This window comes from Equus asinus, chromosome 23 (genome assembly GCF_041296235.1).
Source record: "Equus asinus isolate D_3611 breed Donkey chromosome 23, EquAss-T2T_v2, whole genome shotgun sequence".
NCBI classification, from domain to species: domain Eukaryota; kingdom Metazoa; phylum Chordata; class Mammalia; order Perissodactyla; family Equidae; genus Equus; species Equus asinus.
The window spans coordinates 63,182,410-63,202,575 of NC_091812.1; the positions used below are offsets into that span (position 1 = coordinate 63,182,410).

The following is a 20,166-nucleotide window of genomic DNA, read 5'->3' on the forward strand; positions in this document are numbered from 1 at the left end:
TTTAACTTCAGCATTACTGAGGTCTGGTTAACATACAACGAAAGGGACCATTTTAGTTGTACATGTTGACAAATTTTGACAAATTTATACACTTGTGAACCACCACCACAATCAAGGTATGGGACACTCACCCCTAAAAGTTCCCTTGTGCCTCATCCCAGTCAGTTCTCCCCAACCCCCCAGCCCCTGGTAACCACTGATCTGCTTTCTGTCACTACAAACTGGTTTTGTCTTTTCTAGCACTTGCAGTTTGAACAAGATTGGGGATCTGTTTCTCCAGCCCACTGGGGAGACATCAGGGGCTAATTACACTGAGAGCAGAGAGAGGTGACAGCACACGAGAAGCAGAGAAACCTGGGTCAACTGGCCCTGTACCCATCAGCACTGCTCCCTGGAGGGAAGGCTTGTTTTAGTACAGTGTAAATATTGGTGTTGGGTGTGAGAAAAGGCTGGGTTGTGCTAGGTTGTATTCATCTCTCTTTTGTCTCAGTGAAGCCCAACCTAGGTCAGTGGTAAGCTGGGTGTGGGAGAACCTAGAGAGGTTTGAGAAGTTATCCCTGTCCTCAGGGAACTCAGTCCCCTGGGGGAGACGGAACACAGACATACACAGGTAAGGGAGGATGAGGTTCCTGAGGCTGAGAGAGAGAGAGACATGCAGGTTCGTGCAGCAGAAAAGCTTCAGGGTTGAGGCAGCTATGACTTGGATGACTTCAGTGGAGAGGGAAGGTCAGGGTTGGGTTTGTTAGGGGCCAGAGAAGAGTTTATCCTTTTTTTTTTCAGTGAGGAAGATTGGCCCTGAGCTAACATCTGTACCGATCTTCCTCTATTTTATATGTGGGATGCTGCCACAGCATGGCTTAATGAGTGGTGTGTAGGTCTGTGCCCAAGATCCAGACCTGCGAACCCTGGGCCATGGAAGTGGAGCGTGTGAACTTAACCACTATACCACCCAGCCAGCCCCAGACAGAGAAGAGTTTAAACTCCATTGTTCATGTCACTCCACTCATCAGACCTTTCAGTGGCTCCCTCTTGCTCTCGGGCTATAGTCCCAGAAGTCCAGGTTGCTTTGTATCGCCTACAAGGCCTTGCACAGTCTAGTCTTTGCTACCTACCCTACTTCAGATCTCACCATTGCTCTGTGAATATTCCACAGTCCCAGCACGTTCAACTGCCCTCACTTCCTGGAAAGTGACATCCACACTTTTTCTCCTCTAGGCCTTTGGAATTGCTGTTTCCTTTGCCTGCCTGGTACAGTCTTTTCTATCTGCTGCCACCTGCTCCATGCCACCCTGCCCCAAATTTCTCCTTCATCTCCTGTCCCCACATCAGGTCTCAGCTTGGCTGTCATATTCTCCTACAAAAGAGTAAGTCCCCTTTCTGGAGACAGGATAGGATGATATCCCCACTAGACTATAAACTCTGGGGTGGCAAGGATCATGTCTGTCTCATCCATTGTTGATTACCCTGGACCTAGCACAATGCCTGGAATATATTAACTTCTGAGAAAATAAGTTGCATATGAATTCTGAATGCCTCAAGTTGTTCTTTGGAAATTCTGATCTGAGCATGTTTGAAGGGTAGGAAGGGGTGAGCCTGGGATGGGGAGACTAGTGGGGAGGGGTAACAGGGAAATGTCACTGTAGAAGCATGTTTTCCAGGTTCGTGTCTGTATCTGCTTTGGCAGTAGGGCTCTGAGTGGTTCAAATGTGAACCAAGTGTGCCCACACCTTAGGAGCTGGGTGTTGGAAATTAAGGAGTCGAAAATTCTGATGATGTAAATAGTCATTCTCATTCAACAATTATTTATTGAGGGCCTACCATGGGCCAGGTAGTGTTCTAGGTATTGGTGGTATGGCAACAAAGAAAACAACAACCCATGCTCTTGTGGAGCTTATCTTTTAGTTGGAGGTAAATTGTCAATAAACAAATAAGTAAAATATATAGATTATCAGACAGCGAGAGGTGTCAAGGAGAAAAATAAAACAGAGGAATGGATTAGGGTGTTCAGGAAACCAGAAGATTATGATTTAAATAGGATGGTCAGGGAAGGCCTCACATTTGTCGCATTTGCCAAAGACCTGAAGGAAATGAAAGCGCTAACTATGATATCTAAGGGGAAAGCATTCCAGACAGAGGGCATAGCAAGTGTAAGGTCCCTGACATGGGAGCTTGCTGCTACACATGTTCTGGTTCAGCAAGGAAGGGATGGGGAAAGTGATGGGAAATAAGGTCAGAGAGGTGTATCGCCTTACCGCACAGGGTTAATCAAATAACCCACGGCATATTAAACTGATCATGATGGAGCGCCATGAATCATAATTTGTAATTAAAATGCATGAATGTCAGGCACCATAAACCATGACCAGCTCAAAACATCCCTGGTAATGCCCCAATAACAAACCGTCCTTCCTGAAAATTGCGAGAATTCCAACTGGCTGCCTGTGTATATATGCCGGAGGAGCTTTGCAACACTGCCAAACATTGCCTGGCAGCCAGACTTCTTAGTAGAGAACTGAATTAGAGTCTTCTGTGAACTCCAGTTAAAAGCTAATTTTAGTTTATGACTAACAAATTTTAGTATTCCTTTATAACTCAGTTGGTTACTATAAAAAAAAAAAAAAATCAAAGTCTGGAATTTTGCATCGGTTGCCTGTAAGAGCCAAAGAAAAGACTTGTGTTTTCAGATCATTCTGTGGTCTGTTCAGAGGTCCCTCTGGGACAATACTTTTAGAAATATTGATCTTGAGGTAGGGTGACTAGGGTAGGGGCTAGTGGGTAAGACTGGGTGCACAGCCAGAAGAGAGTCTTAGATAATTCAGAGAGTTTGAGTCTGGTGACTGGACCTGGGATCCACAGAAGGAAGGACAGGAGGAGGGGAGCAGAATCGAAAGGAAGTTGGTGTGTTTCTCTGTGTCCAAAGTAAGATATCCTCACTCTTGTGACCCTTCTCCTCAGTGTCATCCTTCCACCTCTTATCTTCCTTAAGCCCTAGATATGACCCTTTGCTTCCTAAATCTCTCTCGAATCAAACCACTGCCACCTCCCTAGCCCAGCTGACAGTCATCTCCCACCCAGAGTGCTGTAAAAGCTTTGTAACTGTTTCTTCCCTCATCTATTCATGCCCCTTCCTATACACTCTCTACACTGCATCAAGGGATCTTTTCAAACTGTCAATCTGGTTTTGTCATCCTTCACTCAGAACCTTTCAGTGACTTCCCATTGCTCTTAGGATAGGATCTAAACTTTTAGATAACTCTTCAAGGCCTCTATGAGCTGATGCCCGCTTGGGTCTCTAAGCCTTAACTTGTACCACTCTTCCCTTTCAGAATTTGGAACTGCTGTGTTTCAGTTCTATATACTGTCCCCTCTTTCTGGAACACTCTTCACAGCCTCCCTCACAGACGTACTCACTTCTAAGATTTCAGCTCAAACATCAATCCCCACAACTCCCCCCAGCATCCCCTGCCCTGTTAACGAAGATAGGGTTAAGTTTCCTCTATTATATAGTCTCATTGCTCCTGATCCTTTCTTCCATAGCATACATCACAGTGTGTAATTATTCACTTGTTTGTGTAATTATTTGATTACTGTATGTCTCTCCCATTAGGCTGTGAGCTCCTTGAGACCAGGGCCTTTGGAAGTTTTTGCTCACATCTTTATTCTCAGCCCCTATCACAGTGGCCATCACGTCAGAAGCTCTCAAGGAATGATTATTGAATGAATGATGAAATGTGGCTGGGGAAGTAGCAGTGAGTGCTATGGAAGCATGTGTAAGGAGATCCTAACATGGATTCTAGGGGAATCAGGGAAGACTTCTAGAAGGACCACCATGATTTAAGGTTTGAACAGAGGAAGAAGAGTCTAAAATGTAGGATAAGAAGGAATGACCAGACGGGTTAGAAGACAGCAAGGAAGAATAATGTCCCAGAAGCCAAAGGAAGAGTGGTTTATAGTGAGTTCACAGTGTTTATAAAGCATGTGGTCAGCCATGGCACATACTGCTAAAGGGTCAATGAAGATAAGAACTAGACACAGCCATTAGATTTAATAGTTAGGAAGTCACTGGGGATCTTGGAAAGCAAAACTTCGGAGGTAAAAGCCAGACTGAACTGAGCTAAGAAGGCAGTAAGACCATATAGACAAAGATTTTTTAGGAGATGAAAGGAAGACTTGAATATGCTAAATGCTGAGAGGAGGGACCCTGGCACAGACAGGGAGAAGTTGAAGATGAAGGAGACGGATGAAACAATGATGAGCGCCAAGTCTCTGAGGAGGTGGGAGTAGATCTGCTGTGGACAGGAGGTGGAACACTTTGTAACGGAGAGGAGAAAGGAGGAAAGGATGGATGCAGATGATGATAGTTTAGACGTTTAGTGGCAGGAAGTTGAGAGCATTTTCTCTTCTCTTGTCCTAGCAGTGTTACGGAATTCCTTCTGGAAGTGATAACTAGAAAACAAATTTTGCCAATGGCTGTCCCATTTTGTTATGATTACAGTCATGCTATTTTCAGAGTTATGGTCTGAGGTTTGTCATGCACAATTATCAGATTATGAAACAGCTGTGAGCATTTGAGGCCAGAACTTGGTCTCCTCCCCTGTTTACTGTGGAGCCCAGCACATTGTTAGTACTCAGGACATGCCAGGTACTCAAATAATAATGGCAGAGGGCTCTTGTGCTTATCCCTGGGCTTTGCAGCCTGCAAGCTGATGCTGTAAAGTAATTTTGATTCTCTGGCTCCAGCTGTGAGCAAGCCACATGAAACTGTTTTCTGCCAGTTAGGAATTTGTACGGACTGTCCAATCTTCCCAATCACTGAGACAGAGTTGTATGGAGGAAGCAAGCAAAGGAGATAGCTGTTGCTCAAACTATGGTCTCACTGCCTTGTGTCTCACAACACTTTGTCCTACTCCTGGGGTCACTGGATTCTGGTTTGTGTGGTGGGTTGATGTCCTCCCTTTGTCTTACCTCCTAGATTTGTGAACCCTTGGGCTGGGACCAACTCAACCTTGGTTCTTCTTTAGCTGTCATCCTAGGATCTGGTACATAGTACATGCTTAATATATACTGGATGAATGAATAATGATTGAGTGAATTAGTTGATGAATAAATAAATGAATGATGGAAAGGTACGTACTGCAATACTCTAAGAAAGAACACTAAGTTTTTCTTTCTGGGCCTGCAGAAGAAGCAGTTCATGCCTCCTTTGTCCTAGCCAAAGCCATCTAATTCAGTTATTTATGTAGGGACCCTACTCCTAATGTTAAGCGTATTTCTCAACTTTTATTTTTACCTCATATTCATCTTCTCATTGACTTATTTTTTCCATGTGTTGTATAGTCAGCCTCAAATCCTGCTTTGGGACAAATTGGAATAAAAAGGGATACAAAAATCTGCTAATCCCTGGACGGACGCATGTTTCCAAGCCTCTGTATCTTTGTTAATGAGTTCGATCCCCCTGCCTGGAATGCCCAAGACTTTCCTACTTCTCCTGCCCTTTACGGGCCTGGCAAACTCTAAGGCACATATATTTCAGTTAAGCTGTTAAGTTACAAAGAGCAGAGGCTCACTCAAGTTACCTCAAGGACAGGAGAGTGGGTGAAGGGGGAAGGTGTATATGTGGGATTTTGTGGGTGGGTGTTTTAAATATATAGATAGCCTAGAATTGGAATTGGAAAACTATTGGTTCTGAAATAGATGCTAATACTATTGGTTCTGAAATAGGTGCTAATTACTTTCTCCATAGCTCTCATGCCCACTCTACTTCTCTTGGCAACTATGTTCCATTCCCTATTTTCATTTCCCAACCAGCTGACTTTTCTGTGATTTCTGTTCCCTCATAACTTTAGTGTGTTTCCAGATCATCATGGCCACTCTGGCTTCTCTCTGCTTCACAAGTATCTCCATCAATATCTCCACCCAACACCGGTTCTCTCTGTAGTCCCAGTTTAAACTCTTGGAGGAGGGATCTGATTGACCTTAGCTCATCTGCTCATGCCGGGCTGTATCAGGGAGAGAGAGGATCCTATGGCTCTCTAAGCAGCCAAAGCTGTGAGCAGGGCAGTTTCCCTTAGAAGGAGGCATGGTCTTTCCTTGGCTCCTACAATGCAAGGTACAACTTGTTTACTCCAGAGTAACTTCTACATCGTTTCTGATAAATCTTGTTCTCATACATTGTGCAGGAAGGGCCTCACATTTCTTCTAGCCCAATGCCTTTATTTAGGGCTGATATTTACATTAAGGTTCTGTTTTTCAAAAAAGCCTTCATTTTAGGGTTGGCATTTTTAAAAATAGCACATTTCTGAAAGGAATTTTAAAATGCAGCACACTTTACATATAATTTTTAAATACCTTGATATAGGGAACTTATATTCTGGCCACAATGGAGCAATTCATCCTGGAATTGCCATTACTGTGAATAACTATAGTCTTGGACAAAATGTATGAGGCAACTGTTTTAGGCATTCCCTCAGGACAGCGATTCCCGAGGGAAGGAAAACACCCAATGTGAGTCATGTGTTTATCCCTGCTCTCTGCCTGGGGACAATTTCTTGATCAAGGCTCAGGGAGATGGATCCAAAGGAGAGTATGATGATACTGGTGAGATAACCCAGATGTTGGAATTAGCAGAAAATGACTTTAAAGCAGCTGTTATAAATATTTTATAGACTGAAAGAAAACATTGAATTAATGGGTGGGGAATATAAGCAGAACAGTGGAAACAATAGAAAAATAAATATCAGAAATAAAAAATTTATTGGATAGGCCTAACAGCTGAACGTGAAGATGGGTCTATTGAAATTATCAAATCTGAAGAACAGAGAAAAACAAGATTAAAAAATAAAAAAGAGCCTTAGTGACTTGTGGGGATGTGTCATATATGTATTTGGAACGTATATGTGGTTGGAATCCCAGAAGGAAAGAGAGGAGGGGGAAAAATTTAAAGAAAGAATGGTCAAAATTTTCCTAAATTTGGTGGAAAACATATGATTATCAGAAGTTCAGTAATCCCAAAGCAAGATAAACGCAAAGAAGACCATATCTAGGTCCCTCATAGTCAAAATACTGAAAACTAAAGATAAAAATAAAATCTTGAAAGTTGTCAGAGAAAAATGACATTGTGTACAAGAGCATAATGATATGATTATGGCTGACTTATTGTAAACAATGGAGGTCAGAAGACAATGGAATGACATATTTAAAGCCCTTGAAAGAAAATTACTGTCAACCCAGAATTCTATGTCCAGCAAAAATATCCCTCAAACAGAAGGGTGAAATAAATACATTTGCAGATAAACTAAAGTTGGGAGTTGTCATCAGTCTTCACTACAAGAAGTACTAAAGGAAGTTCTTTAGCCTGAAGGAAAATGATACCTGATGGAAGCTCTGTACTATGGGAAGGACCAAAAAGTACTGGAAATGGCAAGTATGTGGCTAAAGATAAAAGACTAGCTTTTTCCCTTTCTATTAATTTCCTTAAAATACATATGAATGTTTAAAGCAAAAATAATACCATTGTAAGGTGGGGCTTATAATGTATATAGAAATAAAATATGTGTCAATGATAGAGCAAAGGATGAGGTGGTATAAATTGAATTAAGATGTAAGGTTATTACATTGTGAAGTATAAAGTGGTATGATATTTATTCTTAGTAGACTATAGTAAGTTTAGGATACATATTGTAAACCTTAGAGCAGCCACTAAATAGTAATACAAAAAGGCACAGCTAAAAAACTAAGAGAAAATAAGATGAAATACTAAAAAAACTCAGTGAACACAAAAAAGGCAGAAGATGAACATAGGAACAAAAGCAGATAGAAAAAAATAGAAAATAAAGAGCAACATGGTGAAGACAACCATGCCAATACTTTCAATTAAAAGGCAGTTTATCAGGCTAGGGAGAAAAAAAAAGCTAGACCCAACTATATGGTGCCTATAAGAGACACAGTTTAATGTAAAGATATAGAAAGGTTGAAAATAAAAGAGTGGGAAAAGAGCACCATGGTGAGGGCAAACGTAAGGAAGCTGTGTGACTATAGTATTATCAGAACTAAGTAGGCTTCAAGACAAGGAGTATTTCCAAATATAAATAGGGACATTTCATAATGATAAAGAGTCAATTCAAGATAAGACATAAAATCACACACGTGTATGCACCTGTTAATAGAAGTTCAAAGTGTGTGAATCAAAAACTGACAGACCTAAAAGGAGAAATAGAAAAATACACAATGATAGTTAAAGATTTTAACACTCTTTTCTTAGTGATTGAAAGATATAGAAGCTCTGTTAACCAACTTGACCTAATTAACATTTATAGAATGCTACACCCAAGAACTGTAGAATGAAAATTACACCCAAGAACTGCAGAATGTTCACAAAAATAGACCATATTCGGGACATAAAATAAGTCTCAATACATTTTAAAAGATTAAAATCTTACAGATTTTTTTTTTTTTTGAGGAAGATTAGCCCTGAGCTAACTACTGCCAATCCTCCTCTTTTCCTGAGGAAGACTGGCCCTGAGCTAACATCCATGCCCGTCTTCCTCTGCTTTATTTGTGGGACGCCTACCACAGCATGGCGTGCCAAGCGGTGCCATGTCCACACCCGGGATCCGAACCGACGAACCCCAGGCCTCTGAGAAGCGGAACCTGTGAACTTAACCGCTGTGCCACTGGGCCAGCCCAACCTTACAGATTTTAATTCAGTTCAAATTCAACATCCATCCAAGACAGAAAGATTTCAGCATTCCTGGAATAGTTTGACCAAAATGGAATTAAATTAAAAATAAATAGCAATATCTTTAAAATCCTCAAATATTTAGAAATTAAAGAACACACTTATAAATAATGCTCGTCAAAAAAAAGCACAAGGGAAATTAGAAAACATTTTCAATTGGATGGTAATGAAAATATAACATTACAAATTGTGAGGTCCTGCTAAAGCTGTGCTTAATGGAAATGAATAGCTTTAAATGCCTATTTTGGAAAAGAAGAAAAATTTAAAATCAATGTTCAAAGTTTCTACCTTAAGAAAATAGAAAAAAAAGAGCAAATTAAATCCAAAATAACAGAAGGAAGATTTATTTCATCAATTCCATTTATTTTATTGATTTATTGTCTCATAGAAACAATGAGAAAAACAATAGAGAAAGTTAACAAAGCCACAAGTTGGTTCTTTGAGAAGATTAATAAAATTGGTAAAACCTAGCAGGGCCCATCGAGATTAAAAGAAAACACAATAGCCAATATCAGGAATGAAAAATGAGATCTTACTACAGATCCAACAGACATTAAAAAGGATTAAAAGGGAATATTATCAACAACTTTATGGCAATAAATTCAACAACCTAGATGGAATGGACAAAGTTCTTGAAAAACAGTTTACCTTAACTGACATAAGAAGACATGGAAAATATGAAGACTTCATATCTATTTAAAGAAACTGAATTCATAATTTAAAACCTTCCCACAAAGAAACTCTAGGCACAAATGGTTTCACTGATGAATTGTATCAAATATGCAAGAATAAATAACACAAATTTTACACAAAGTCTTTCAGAAAATAGAGGAGAAGGGAAGAAGTCTCAATTCATTTGATGATCCTGGCATAACTCTGATATCAAAACCAAAGGTATTACAAGAAAAGAAAATGACAGGCCAATACCCCTCATGAACATAAATGCAAAAAAAATCCAACAAAATATTAGCAAATCTATTCCAGCAACATATAAAGAGAATAGTATATCAGACTAAGTGGGCTTTATCCCAATAACACAAAGTTAGCTCAATGTTAAAAAAATCAATCAAGGATTTCTTTGTATTAACAGAAAAAAAGGGAAAAATCATATAATGACATCTCAATAGATTCAGGAAAAAAAATTCAACATCAATCCATGAAAGATTATTATAAGAGTCAAATGAGATGACGTACTCGAAAGTGAAAGGTGCTATATAAGTGGAAGGGATTTTTATCGTCATCCCTCTGCTGTGACACCCTGAGATTTATAGGCTCCTTGTAGGCTCCCTATAAGGACTTCCCAGGACCCAGACAACACATTTTTCAACTATTCAATAAATGCCCTCATGATGGGACTCAATTGCCATGCATGGCAGACCCTGATAGAATAATGAAATAATGACAACCACAAAGTCCATACGGCCACTGTTACCTGAGGGCTTACTGCGTGCCAGGCTCTGAGTTAGGTGCTCTTTGTGCCTTGTTTTATTTTGTCCTCAGAGCAACTCTTAGGAGGGCACTAATATTTTTCTCTACCTCATGGATGAGAGAATGAGGATTAGAGACTAAATACCTTGCTCAAGGTCTCACATATACTAGTTCATGGCAGAGTCAAGAATCCAGCCAAGGCTTACTCAGAGCTTCAGCTTTTAAACCCTCCCCTGCCTTGCCTTCTGCAGCCTTACGTGAGAAGGGTCCCACAGAACTGGCTTCTGCCCTCTTGGGCTTCCAGGGAGGCGTGAGCCTGCTCTCATATCCCCTTTTTCTGCATTCTGAGCACTGTGCTAATAACACTGCATTAACAGGAAAGAAAAATCTCTTTAACTGTACTTTGTTGATTTAAAAAATTCTTAGCATTTTTAATTATAAAAGTAATGCATATTCACATTTAAAATATTAAAACCATGACAATGAGTATAAGGTGAACAGTATTGTGCCCTTCCCCACAATTCCCCAGTCTCATTGCCTTGACTAAACACTATCAACAGATTCCATATATTCTTCCAGAAATTTTGTATGTATATGCAAATACACACACACACATTTTCTTGTTTTTTTTTTGTTTTGTTTTGTTCCCTATTTTATTTTTTATTGAGTTACGATCGTTTACAACCTTGTCAAATTTCAGTTTTACATTGTTATTTGTCAGTCATATTATAGGTGCATGACCTCGCCCTTTGTGTCCCCCTCAATCCCTCTTTCCCCTGGTAACCACTAATCTGTTCTCTTTGTCAACGTGTTTGTTTGTCTTCCACGTATGAGTGGAGTCATACAGAGATTGTCTTTCTCTATCTGGCTTATTTCACTTAATGTAATACCCTTGAGATCCAAGGTTGTTGGAATGGGACGATTTTGTCATTTTTTATGGCTGAGTAGTATTCCATTGTATATACATACCATATCTTCTTTATCCAATCATCAATCGATGGGCACTTAGGTTGCTTCCACATCTTGGCTATTGAATGCATATTCTTAAAGTAAGCAGATGGGTCATCTATTCCTGTAACTTGCTTTTTTATTTAATAATATACCTTGGAGAACTTTCCATAAAAATACATAAAAGTTTACCTCGTTCTTTTAAAAATATGCATAATATCCCATTGAATGGCTATACAGTAATTTATTTAACTAGGCCCTTGTTGATGAACATTTAGGTTTTTTCCATTCTTATTTTATTTATTTGTTTATTTATTTTTTAAAGATTGGCACCTGAGCTATCTATTGCCAATCTTTGTTTTCTTTCTTCTTCTTCTTCTTCTTCTCCCCAAAACCCCCCAGTACGTAGTTGTATATTATAGTTGTAGGTCCTTCTGGTTGTGTTATGTGGGATGCCACCTCAGCATGGCTTGATGAGTGGTGCCATGTCCACTCCCAGGATCCGAACCGGCGAAACCCTGGGCCGCCAAAGCAGAGCATGTGAACTTAACCACTCAACCATGGAGCCAGCCCCTAGGTTTTTTCCATGTTTAAAAATATTATAAATAATGCTGCAGTGAGCAATTTTTTACATACATCTTATGAATGTGTATGAATATTTTTATAGGGAAAATTCAAGAAAGTGGAGTTGCTGAGTTGAGGGGCATCTGCATTTAAAATTTTGGTAGATATTGCCAAATAACCCTATAAAAAGTTTGCATCAGTTGACACTCCCACAGTACTGTAGATAGTGCCTGTTACCCTTCATCCAGTGTTTAAAAAAATTTGAGATCTCTTTCAACTACACTTCCTGAGCGCCTTCTGCATACCTTAGACACTGCACTAGGTTCAGGGATCTGAAATGCAGTCAGTGTAGCTAGAGGAAGATTTGTTGGTGAATTACTGTTCCTTTGGGACTAAGAGCTTTTACCCTTTTAGAAACGGAAACTGCAAGCTGGTGAGGTATTTAGTTTCAATTTAGCTTAATGGAAACCTGCTAGTGAGTTTTAAAATAAGGACCAAGACAACTGAAATTGTAAACGAAGTCTCCCAGGACCCAGGAAGGAGGACACAGCATCTGTGGGTTTGCATGCTTCGAAGAGCCCCTTTCCAGGAACAATCATACTTCAGCATTGAACTCTTGGGTGGAGACGTGAGCTGCCAAAGGCTCTAGTCATCCCTAGGGTGGGTGCTTCCTAGTAGGCAGCCACACAGATCATGTGTGGCTGAGGGCAGAGCAGGGTCTATAAATGGGAATATAATGCTGCCAACTATCATTTATTGGGTGCAAACCCTGGCCAGGAGCCACACTGTGCATCAACTCATTTAATCCTCATAACAAACCTTGTCTGAGAGAGTGTCATTATGATGCCTATTTTAAAGACAAGGATACTAAGGTTCAGAGAAGACAAGTAGCTTGCCTAGAGTAATAAAATTAGTAGGTGGCAGAGTGGGGACTCGAACCCGGGTATGGTTGAACTTCAAAGGCCTTATTTGGGCTCCATGGGAACATCTGATCACATACTTATTTTTAAATATTATATCTTCATGATAGGGAACAGCTTAAGAAGTTTTGATCTCCTTCCTTACCCCTAAAATATGCTCAGGGCAAATGGGTTGCTTACATTGTTCAGTGGGTCATATGCCAAAACAGGTCCAAAGCAGGTAGCAGTAATAATCATCTGTTATATTGACCAGAATTTTCACTTTCAAAGCACCCTCCCATGGCTGTGGGAAGAAAAGAGCAAGAGATGAGGTGGGTGCTATGCCAGGGAGCTTGGGGTTCATCTCATGGCAGGCGGGGGGGCCCTTGAAGGCTTTACATCAGGAGAATGACATAATCAGATTTATGTTTTAGGAAGATCACTTACAGATAGTGATTAAAGTTTGGGTTTAAATCCTGGTCACCTTTGGGTTGGTTACCTGATCTCTCTATGCTTCAGTTTCCTCATCTGTAAAATAGGAATAATGATAGCTCCTACCCCATAGGATGGTTGTGAAGATTAAATGTGATAATTTACATAAATTGCTTAGTAAATGAATGGCCCAGAGTACATGATCAACAGCTGGAAATGGTGATAATGATATAATTATTGGAGTGGAGAGAAACTGGAGTCAGGGAAATCCAATGTAGTTCGTCAAGAGATAGTAAGGGCCTGAATTAAGGGGGCTTTAAATGGAGAGGATAGTTATGAAAGATATTAAAGAGATAGAATTGTTAGACTTTGAAATATGGTGCTAATGTGAGGGTGAGGAAAAGGCAGGTGTCTTTGATAGCTCCCAGTTTCCAACCTGAGTGACTGAATGGATGGTGGTGCACTTCAGTGAGATAGGAAATACTGGAGGAAATGGAAGTTTGGGATGGAAAAGAACATAATGATTGGGGTGGAAAAAGAACATAATGAGGTTGTTTTTTAAGATACTGAGTTTGAGTACTGTCATCAACTTAAACGTGAGGTTCCAGGAAGTCTAAACCACAGACACAGATTTGAGCTTTGTCATGGGATGGAAGATGAAGCTCTGGGTGGGGGTAAGAGCACCCAAGGGGAGTGTGTAGAATAAGAAGACTAACAGGGGATCAGGCATGTATCCTTAGAGGGGTCAAGGATATTGAGAAGGAGCTACTAGAGAGGTTGTTGACATGGAAATGAAGGTAGAGTAGCAGTTTCAAGATAGAGGGAGGGAGCCCTTAGCAATGTCTGGTCTTGTAAGAGAACGGAGAAGTGACCACTAAGCTGCTGAGTTGTTACCAATGACCTTCGTAAGGTTAGGTGAACTCGATCCAAGTGCTAGTTTCTGTTCTAGTGGTCCAAAGATGACTAAGACACAGTTCCTGCCCTCAGGATGCTCACACTAAAATCTGTAACAATGAGAATAGAAAAATGCTCTACTGTGAAAGAGTTCAGGCTGGGACATCTGTTATCCCATTGATCACCAGGGTTAATTTGGTTAATTTGGCATGGTATTCTGGATGGTTTTCCTCTTCCTGCCTCGCTCCTCCACTGACATCGTCCCTTGGCCAAATAGAATGACCTATCCAAGAGAAGAAGATGATCTTTGGCCAATAGTATAAGAATTGTGGACCTCCCTTGCTGGAATCACCAAGCTGCCTCCAATGTGTACTGCAGTGTTGTTTTTCTTTTCATAATACTGTCCCCTTTTGACAACCAAAACCCAGAGACAACAGAGTGTCTATTTGAAGATACATTTCATCCTTCATCTCACAACAGCTGGTACTTGTGGTGATGGAAGGTGGGGCAGACCCTTGCTCAAAGTGAGGAAAGGAAGAGTAGAGGGAGGTGGGAAAATAGTGATAATATGTCAGGGTGGGATATAGGACCAGCAGAGGCTAGCTGGGTAGGGTTTTGTTAGGCAGAGATAGTGGGGTCAGTGAGGGGAAGGGGAAGATGGTATTCCTGGCAGGAAGAATGGTAAAACGGTAAAAGGGAAGGTGGGAAAGCACAGGCCAAGCTCAGGACATGTGAGTAGGCTCTCTGGACTGCATTTCAAAGAGCTGGCACCCGAGGGCTGGGAGAGCAGGCTGGAATGGAGATGAGGAGCCAGATGATAAATAGAATTCCGAGGGCTGGGGGAGGAGGGAGTTTGGGCTTTCTTCTTCTGTGGTTTGATGGCTTCTGGGAGGAACCATCCAAAGCTTTTCAGGAATTCAGGCTTGTCTGTCTCAGGCTCCTCCTTATGGAAAACCAAGAGCCCAAAGTGGCAGCCTGACATTCAGACTCCTTTGCCATGGTTGGGAAGTCAGGGCTGTAGCTGATTTCATTGGCCTGTTTTGCATTTATTATAGTGTGGCTTTTATAGTGTGTTAATTGAAATATTTCCAACTGCCAAAAACAATTACACTCAGATTGCCTCGTCAGTTCTTTTATTGCCAGATAAATGTTTTACAGACATATTTACAGGGGGCAGTGGTATCTGGATCTCGTTTTCTATTTAAGCCTGGCAGTTTGGGTTGGGATTGACCCTCCAGTGCTCTGTTGTGGGCCAGAAAACGGTTGGACACTGTGACGCTTCCATCCTCTTACCTTAGGGATCAGAGGCTCTTCAAAGGAAAGCAGCTTTCTGGCTCCTGCGTTTTAGCCTCAGAAAAGGGTTCCCATCACTAGAAACCTTGGCAGCTTAGCAGAAATCTGAATCCTGCTGCATGCCCTACCAGCAACAATCCCAGCCCAAGCTGAGACATGCTCTCCTCTCCCCTGAGTCCCTTCCTCCCCACCACCAGCAAAGCCTCTCCCACAGACCCTGTCATGTAAGTGCCCTAAGAGTCCATCTAATCTAACTCCCTCACTTTGCACTGGGGAAACTGAGGCCCAGAGACTTCCCCAAGATCATACAAGTGGTCAGCTAGAGTTGGGAGCGGAGGTCTCTGTCCACTGTGTCATGCTGCCAACAACATGTGCCTTTGGCTTCTCTACTGCCTTGACCCTCCTTCAGTGATCTAGGTCTGCCTCTGTCAGGAGCCCCTCCCTCATGTCTCCTGCACCCACTGATCTCCCTCTTGTCCATCATCTGAAACAGCTATTTATTCTGTATATATGCTGCAGGGTTTTTGCTTGTTTCTTTGGTGAAACATTTTACCGTCTCTCCCAGTGTTCTCCTCTTGCCTTTGTAAATGCTGTGCTCTTCTTCTGAAAAACATTTTCTCCTCTTGGACAACCTGTACTTGTCCTTTGATACCCAGCTAAGAAATAGCCCCCTCTGGGGGCCTTTCTGGCATACCCCAGGCCGGGTGGGTGCCTTTGTGTGCTCCTATAGCACCCTGGGCACACATCTCTCTACTGCTGGGACACAGCAGGCTTTCAAAAGGACAGGTGCAGAGTGAGCGAGTGAGTGAGCAAGCGAGCGAGTAGGTGAGGAGCCCTGACCACACTCATCTGTCCTCCGCAGACCCTGAGCAGACTAGGGTAGGGACCTCATCTCTCTCTTCAGCTTTGTCCCACTGCTTGGGTTAGTCCCTGACACATAAATAGATGCACGACAAATGTTTATCAAGTTGAATTGAGCAGGCTGCTCTTGGGGACATAAAATTTTAGCATGTTATAACTGGAAGGTCATCATATCCAATCCTATGCATTTTACTGACAAGGAAACTGAGGCCCAGAGAGGAAAAACATTTTTCCCAAGGTCACGATTACTAATAGGTTTGACAGCATTCATTCATTTACATTCAATAAGTATTTTGAACACCTACTATATTCTGAGACCACAGAGTACAAAACAAAGTACCTACTCATAAAGAGCTTACATTCATTCCAACAAGTGTTTATGAATAGACTCTGCCCTCACAGTCCCATTAACGCCTAGCACACAGCTGAGCACTTAGACTATGCTTTTAAGAAATGTTTGTTGACCTGGTTGCAAATGATATATGCCCAGTGCTCTCTTACCTCTCCATGGGTCAGCCCCACTGATGCTGGAATGGGCTTGCCTCAGATACAGGACCTCCTTGGCTGGGCTAAGAAGCATATGTTGCCTCTGAGAAGATGTTTTTGAGACTTGGGACAGCTCAGTGTCCTTTGTCTGTGAGGTCCCTGGCTGGAAGCCTCCTCAGAGTACTGTTTCTGATATTCCCACGGTGACTCACTCATGACTCGCCTCCTGTTTCTGTTCTTCTTTCAGAGCGTCAGTGTGGGCAGAGGAACCAGGAAGCGGGTAAGTCTGAGACCACCACCCTCCCAGCAAGAAGCTAATAGCAGTTGTTCTCTTGAAAATATTAGCTATATATTTTTAAGAAAATTCAAATGAGCATAAAAACACTAAAATCACCCTTAAGCCTACCACCTCAGGAAGCCTCTTAGTTGACATGTGAGGTTATATCCTCCCAGACATTTCTGTGCATAAATAAGAATTACGTGTATTTATTTTTAAATGGAATCAAACTGTATGTGTTATTTTATAATCTGCTTTTTACATAATATATTTAGAGTGCTTCCATTGCCAATAGATAGACTTTTATAGCATCGTTTAAAATTACTGCATAATATTTTACCATATGTTCCTTAGAGCCATACCGTAATTTGTTCAACCATGCCCCGTTGTTGGACATTTAGATGTTTTCTCTTTTTCATTAATGATGAGCACTCCTCCCACAAACATTCATGCATTTAAATCTTTGGGCATATTCTTGGTTATTTCTTTAATATAAATTCCTATACATAGAAATTTGGGTCAAAGAGTATAAACATTTATTAGGTTTTTGGACAAATATTTCCAAACTGCTCTTTAGAAAGGTTGTACTAATTTATGGGTGCCCATTTTACTACAGCCTCACCAATACTGGATATTAGTTTTGTTTCGTTTGGTTCATTTGTTTATTTTTGGTTTTCACCAGTTTTATAGTGAAAAAATTGCCTTGTTTTATTTTGCACATCTTTGATTGCTAGTGAGGGTGAATTTTTTTTTTTTTCCTGAGGAAGATTCACCCTGAGCTAACATCTGTGCCAATCTTCCTCTATTGCTTTGTATGTGGGACACCTCCAGGGCATGGTTGGTGAGTGGAGTGGATCCACACTCGGGATCTGAACCCGCAAACCTGGGCCACCAAAGCAGAGCGCGCGGAACTTTAACCACTTAGCCACGGGGCTGGGCCTGAGGGGGAGTATTTTTTAATATATCATGGGCCACTTTGGCAAGGTGTTTGTCTAACAGGGAAGGGAAAAACTTCTAGCCCTTGATTTTTTCATTCCAAGGATCTGACGGGACTGTAGGCTTCAAGTTACCAAGTACTGAGAGTATAGCTGTAAGAGCCACGTTAAAGTGGCAAATTGGAAGGTAAAATATGAAGTAGAGTTGAAGTAGCTTAAAGAAGAGCTGGGCATCCTCTCATTTTGCGTAAAGCCCTGCCTTTGTCAGCTGGTCCTGGTGGTTAGCTTCCAGGCTGTGTGGGAGGCAGTAGCGGGGAGCCAGCTTTTCTTGTCCCACTACTGGGGCCAAGGGCCACCACAATGTTCCAGCTAAGCCCTGAGGCCCGGGCTGAGATGGCCATGATCTTCCAGGCAGAGAGCACTCTGGCTTGAGCAGCTCCTGTGGACTCCTCTCTGTTGTGCATTTTATATTCTGTGTGTTTGGACAGAGCTTGGCTTCAGGGAGGATTGTGAATAAAGGGGATTCCTGCAGCACTGCCTGCTTGTCCAAGCGGATCAGGCCCTCCTGATCCTCACGTGAGGCTTTTGTCCAGGATGAAGATTCAGGGACTGAAGTGGCAGAAGGGGCAGATGAATGGGCCCAGTCCAAAGCAACAGTTCGACCCCCCGACCAGCTGGAGTTGACCGACGTGGTGAGTGAGCAGTGCCCCCACCCTTGTTCCTTCTGCCTCCTCCAGCCTCAGAGATGTGTTCTTCCACAGTTCTGATTAGGAGCCTGCACAGAACCTGGGTGTGAGGTGTCTGCCGATACCCTGGGGGATCTGCTCAAGCCTCAGAGCGGGTAGGGGACTCTCCGTGTAGGACCCTTTTGGTATTTCTCTCCCTTAGGAGCTAAAGGAGGAGTTCACCCGGATCCTGACAGCCAACAACCCACATGCACCCCAGAACATCGTCAGGTACAGCTTCAAAGTAAGTCATCTCCCTGGGGCAGGGGCCTCTCGGTGCTCCTTGCTGCTTTGCAAAAGCCTCTCAGCTATTCAAGAGACCAACTTTAAGCCGAGATCCTTGGCTGGAACCTTGGGATTTTCAATGGAGTTTTCCTGAGATTTTCGAAATTTCTTTATGAATCTCCTTTGCAGTCTTGCTAATTGCATTGTCTTAAGTGCCCTGCAGAGTCAGTCTTTTCAAGAACCCTAAAGTGAATTATTTGATTAGAAAAATATTCTTCCAGTATGTATAACATGTTTTTACTAATATCATCTATTGGGTCTTCGGAAGCTGAGTGTTTCTCCAGCTGACACCTAGGTGGAGTACAGGCTCCCTCTGGACCAGGACCTGGTCTTTTCCTCCAGCATTTCTGCCTGGGAGGAAGCCCTGCAGGCTCCCTTCTCTGCCTCTCCTGACATCACAGCCAGGCAGGCCGCTGACTCCATCAGGGCCTTCCTTTGGTATGTGTGGCGTGGGCACTTTCTCACTTGGTAGACACCTATGTAGCACATCATTAAGGGGTACAACACTGTTTTCAGCCATAGCAAGATCAGCTCCTGTGAGGACTGATGGAAGAGAACTTCCAGGTATGATATGAGTTAAAGTGGAAGCGGTGCATATGTTTTTTATTTCATTATTTTACGATCCATTTGTTCTGTGCTTACTGTGCTGGTGTCAGATCCTATATTAGAACTTTTACTTAGGATATCTCATTTAATCATGTTTCTTTTGATATAGGAACTATTTTTCTCTTCGTTTTATAGAAACCAAGGTTAAATTAGATAAAACAAATTGCACAAATCACATAGCCGGAATTCAAAGCAAGATTTGAACTAGTTTGTCTTACTCCAAAACAACATTGTACTGCTTCTTTAAGAAGATTTATTTATAGATAGATATGTAAACTATTTTGAATATATAATAGAAACCCATGGTACAAATTTCAAGAGATTCAAAAGAGCAATGAAAATACAATGAAAATGAAACCTCCCCCCCGCCCAACCCCGGCATCCCCTTCCCTGGAGACAACCACTATTACCAGTTCCTTTTTTTAGACAGTTTTATTGAGATGTAATTTCCATACCATACAATCACCCTTTTAGAGTGAGTCATTCAATGGCTTTTACTATATTCACAGGTTATGCAACTATCACCACAATCAATTTTAGGACATTTTCATTTCTCCCAAAAGAAACCCCGTCCCTCTGAGCTGTCGCGCCCCAGTCCTCCATTCCTTCCAGCCCTAGGCAACCACTAATCTATTTCCGTCTCTATAGATTTGCCTATTCTTGACCTTTCATATAAAAGGAATCATGCAATATGTGGCCTTTTGTGTCTGGCTTTCACTTAGCCTTGTTTTCAAGGTTCATCCATGTTGCAGCATGTATCAGTACTTCATTTCTTTTTATTGCCAAATAATAGGAA

General features: G+C 41.8%; 1 protein-coding gene across 1 annotated transcript in view; it reads left to right on the top strand.

Moving 5' to 3' along the window:
- DNAI1 (dynein axonemal intermediate chain 1) overlaps window positions 1-20,166 on the top strand; it is a 56,292-nt gene that overhangs the window by 1,346 nt on the left and 34,780 nt on the right. Inside the window, exons 2-4 of the mRNA XM_070495639.1 lie at window positions 16,790-16,822; window positions 18,348-18,446; window positions 18,643-18,723. Coding sequence (XP_070351740.1) covers window positions 16,790-16,822; window positions 18,348-18,446; window positions 18,643-18,723 — 213 coding nt within the window. The remainder of the gene's footprint in view (window positions 1-16,789; window positions 16,823-18,347; window positions 18,447-18,642; window positions 18,724-20,166) is intronic.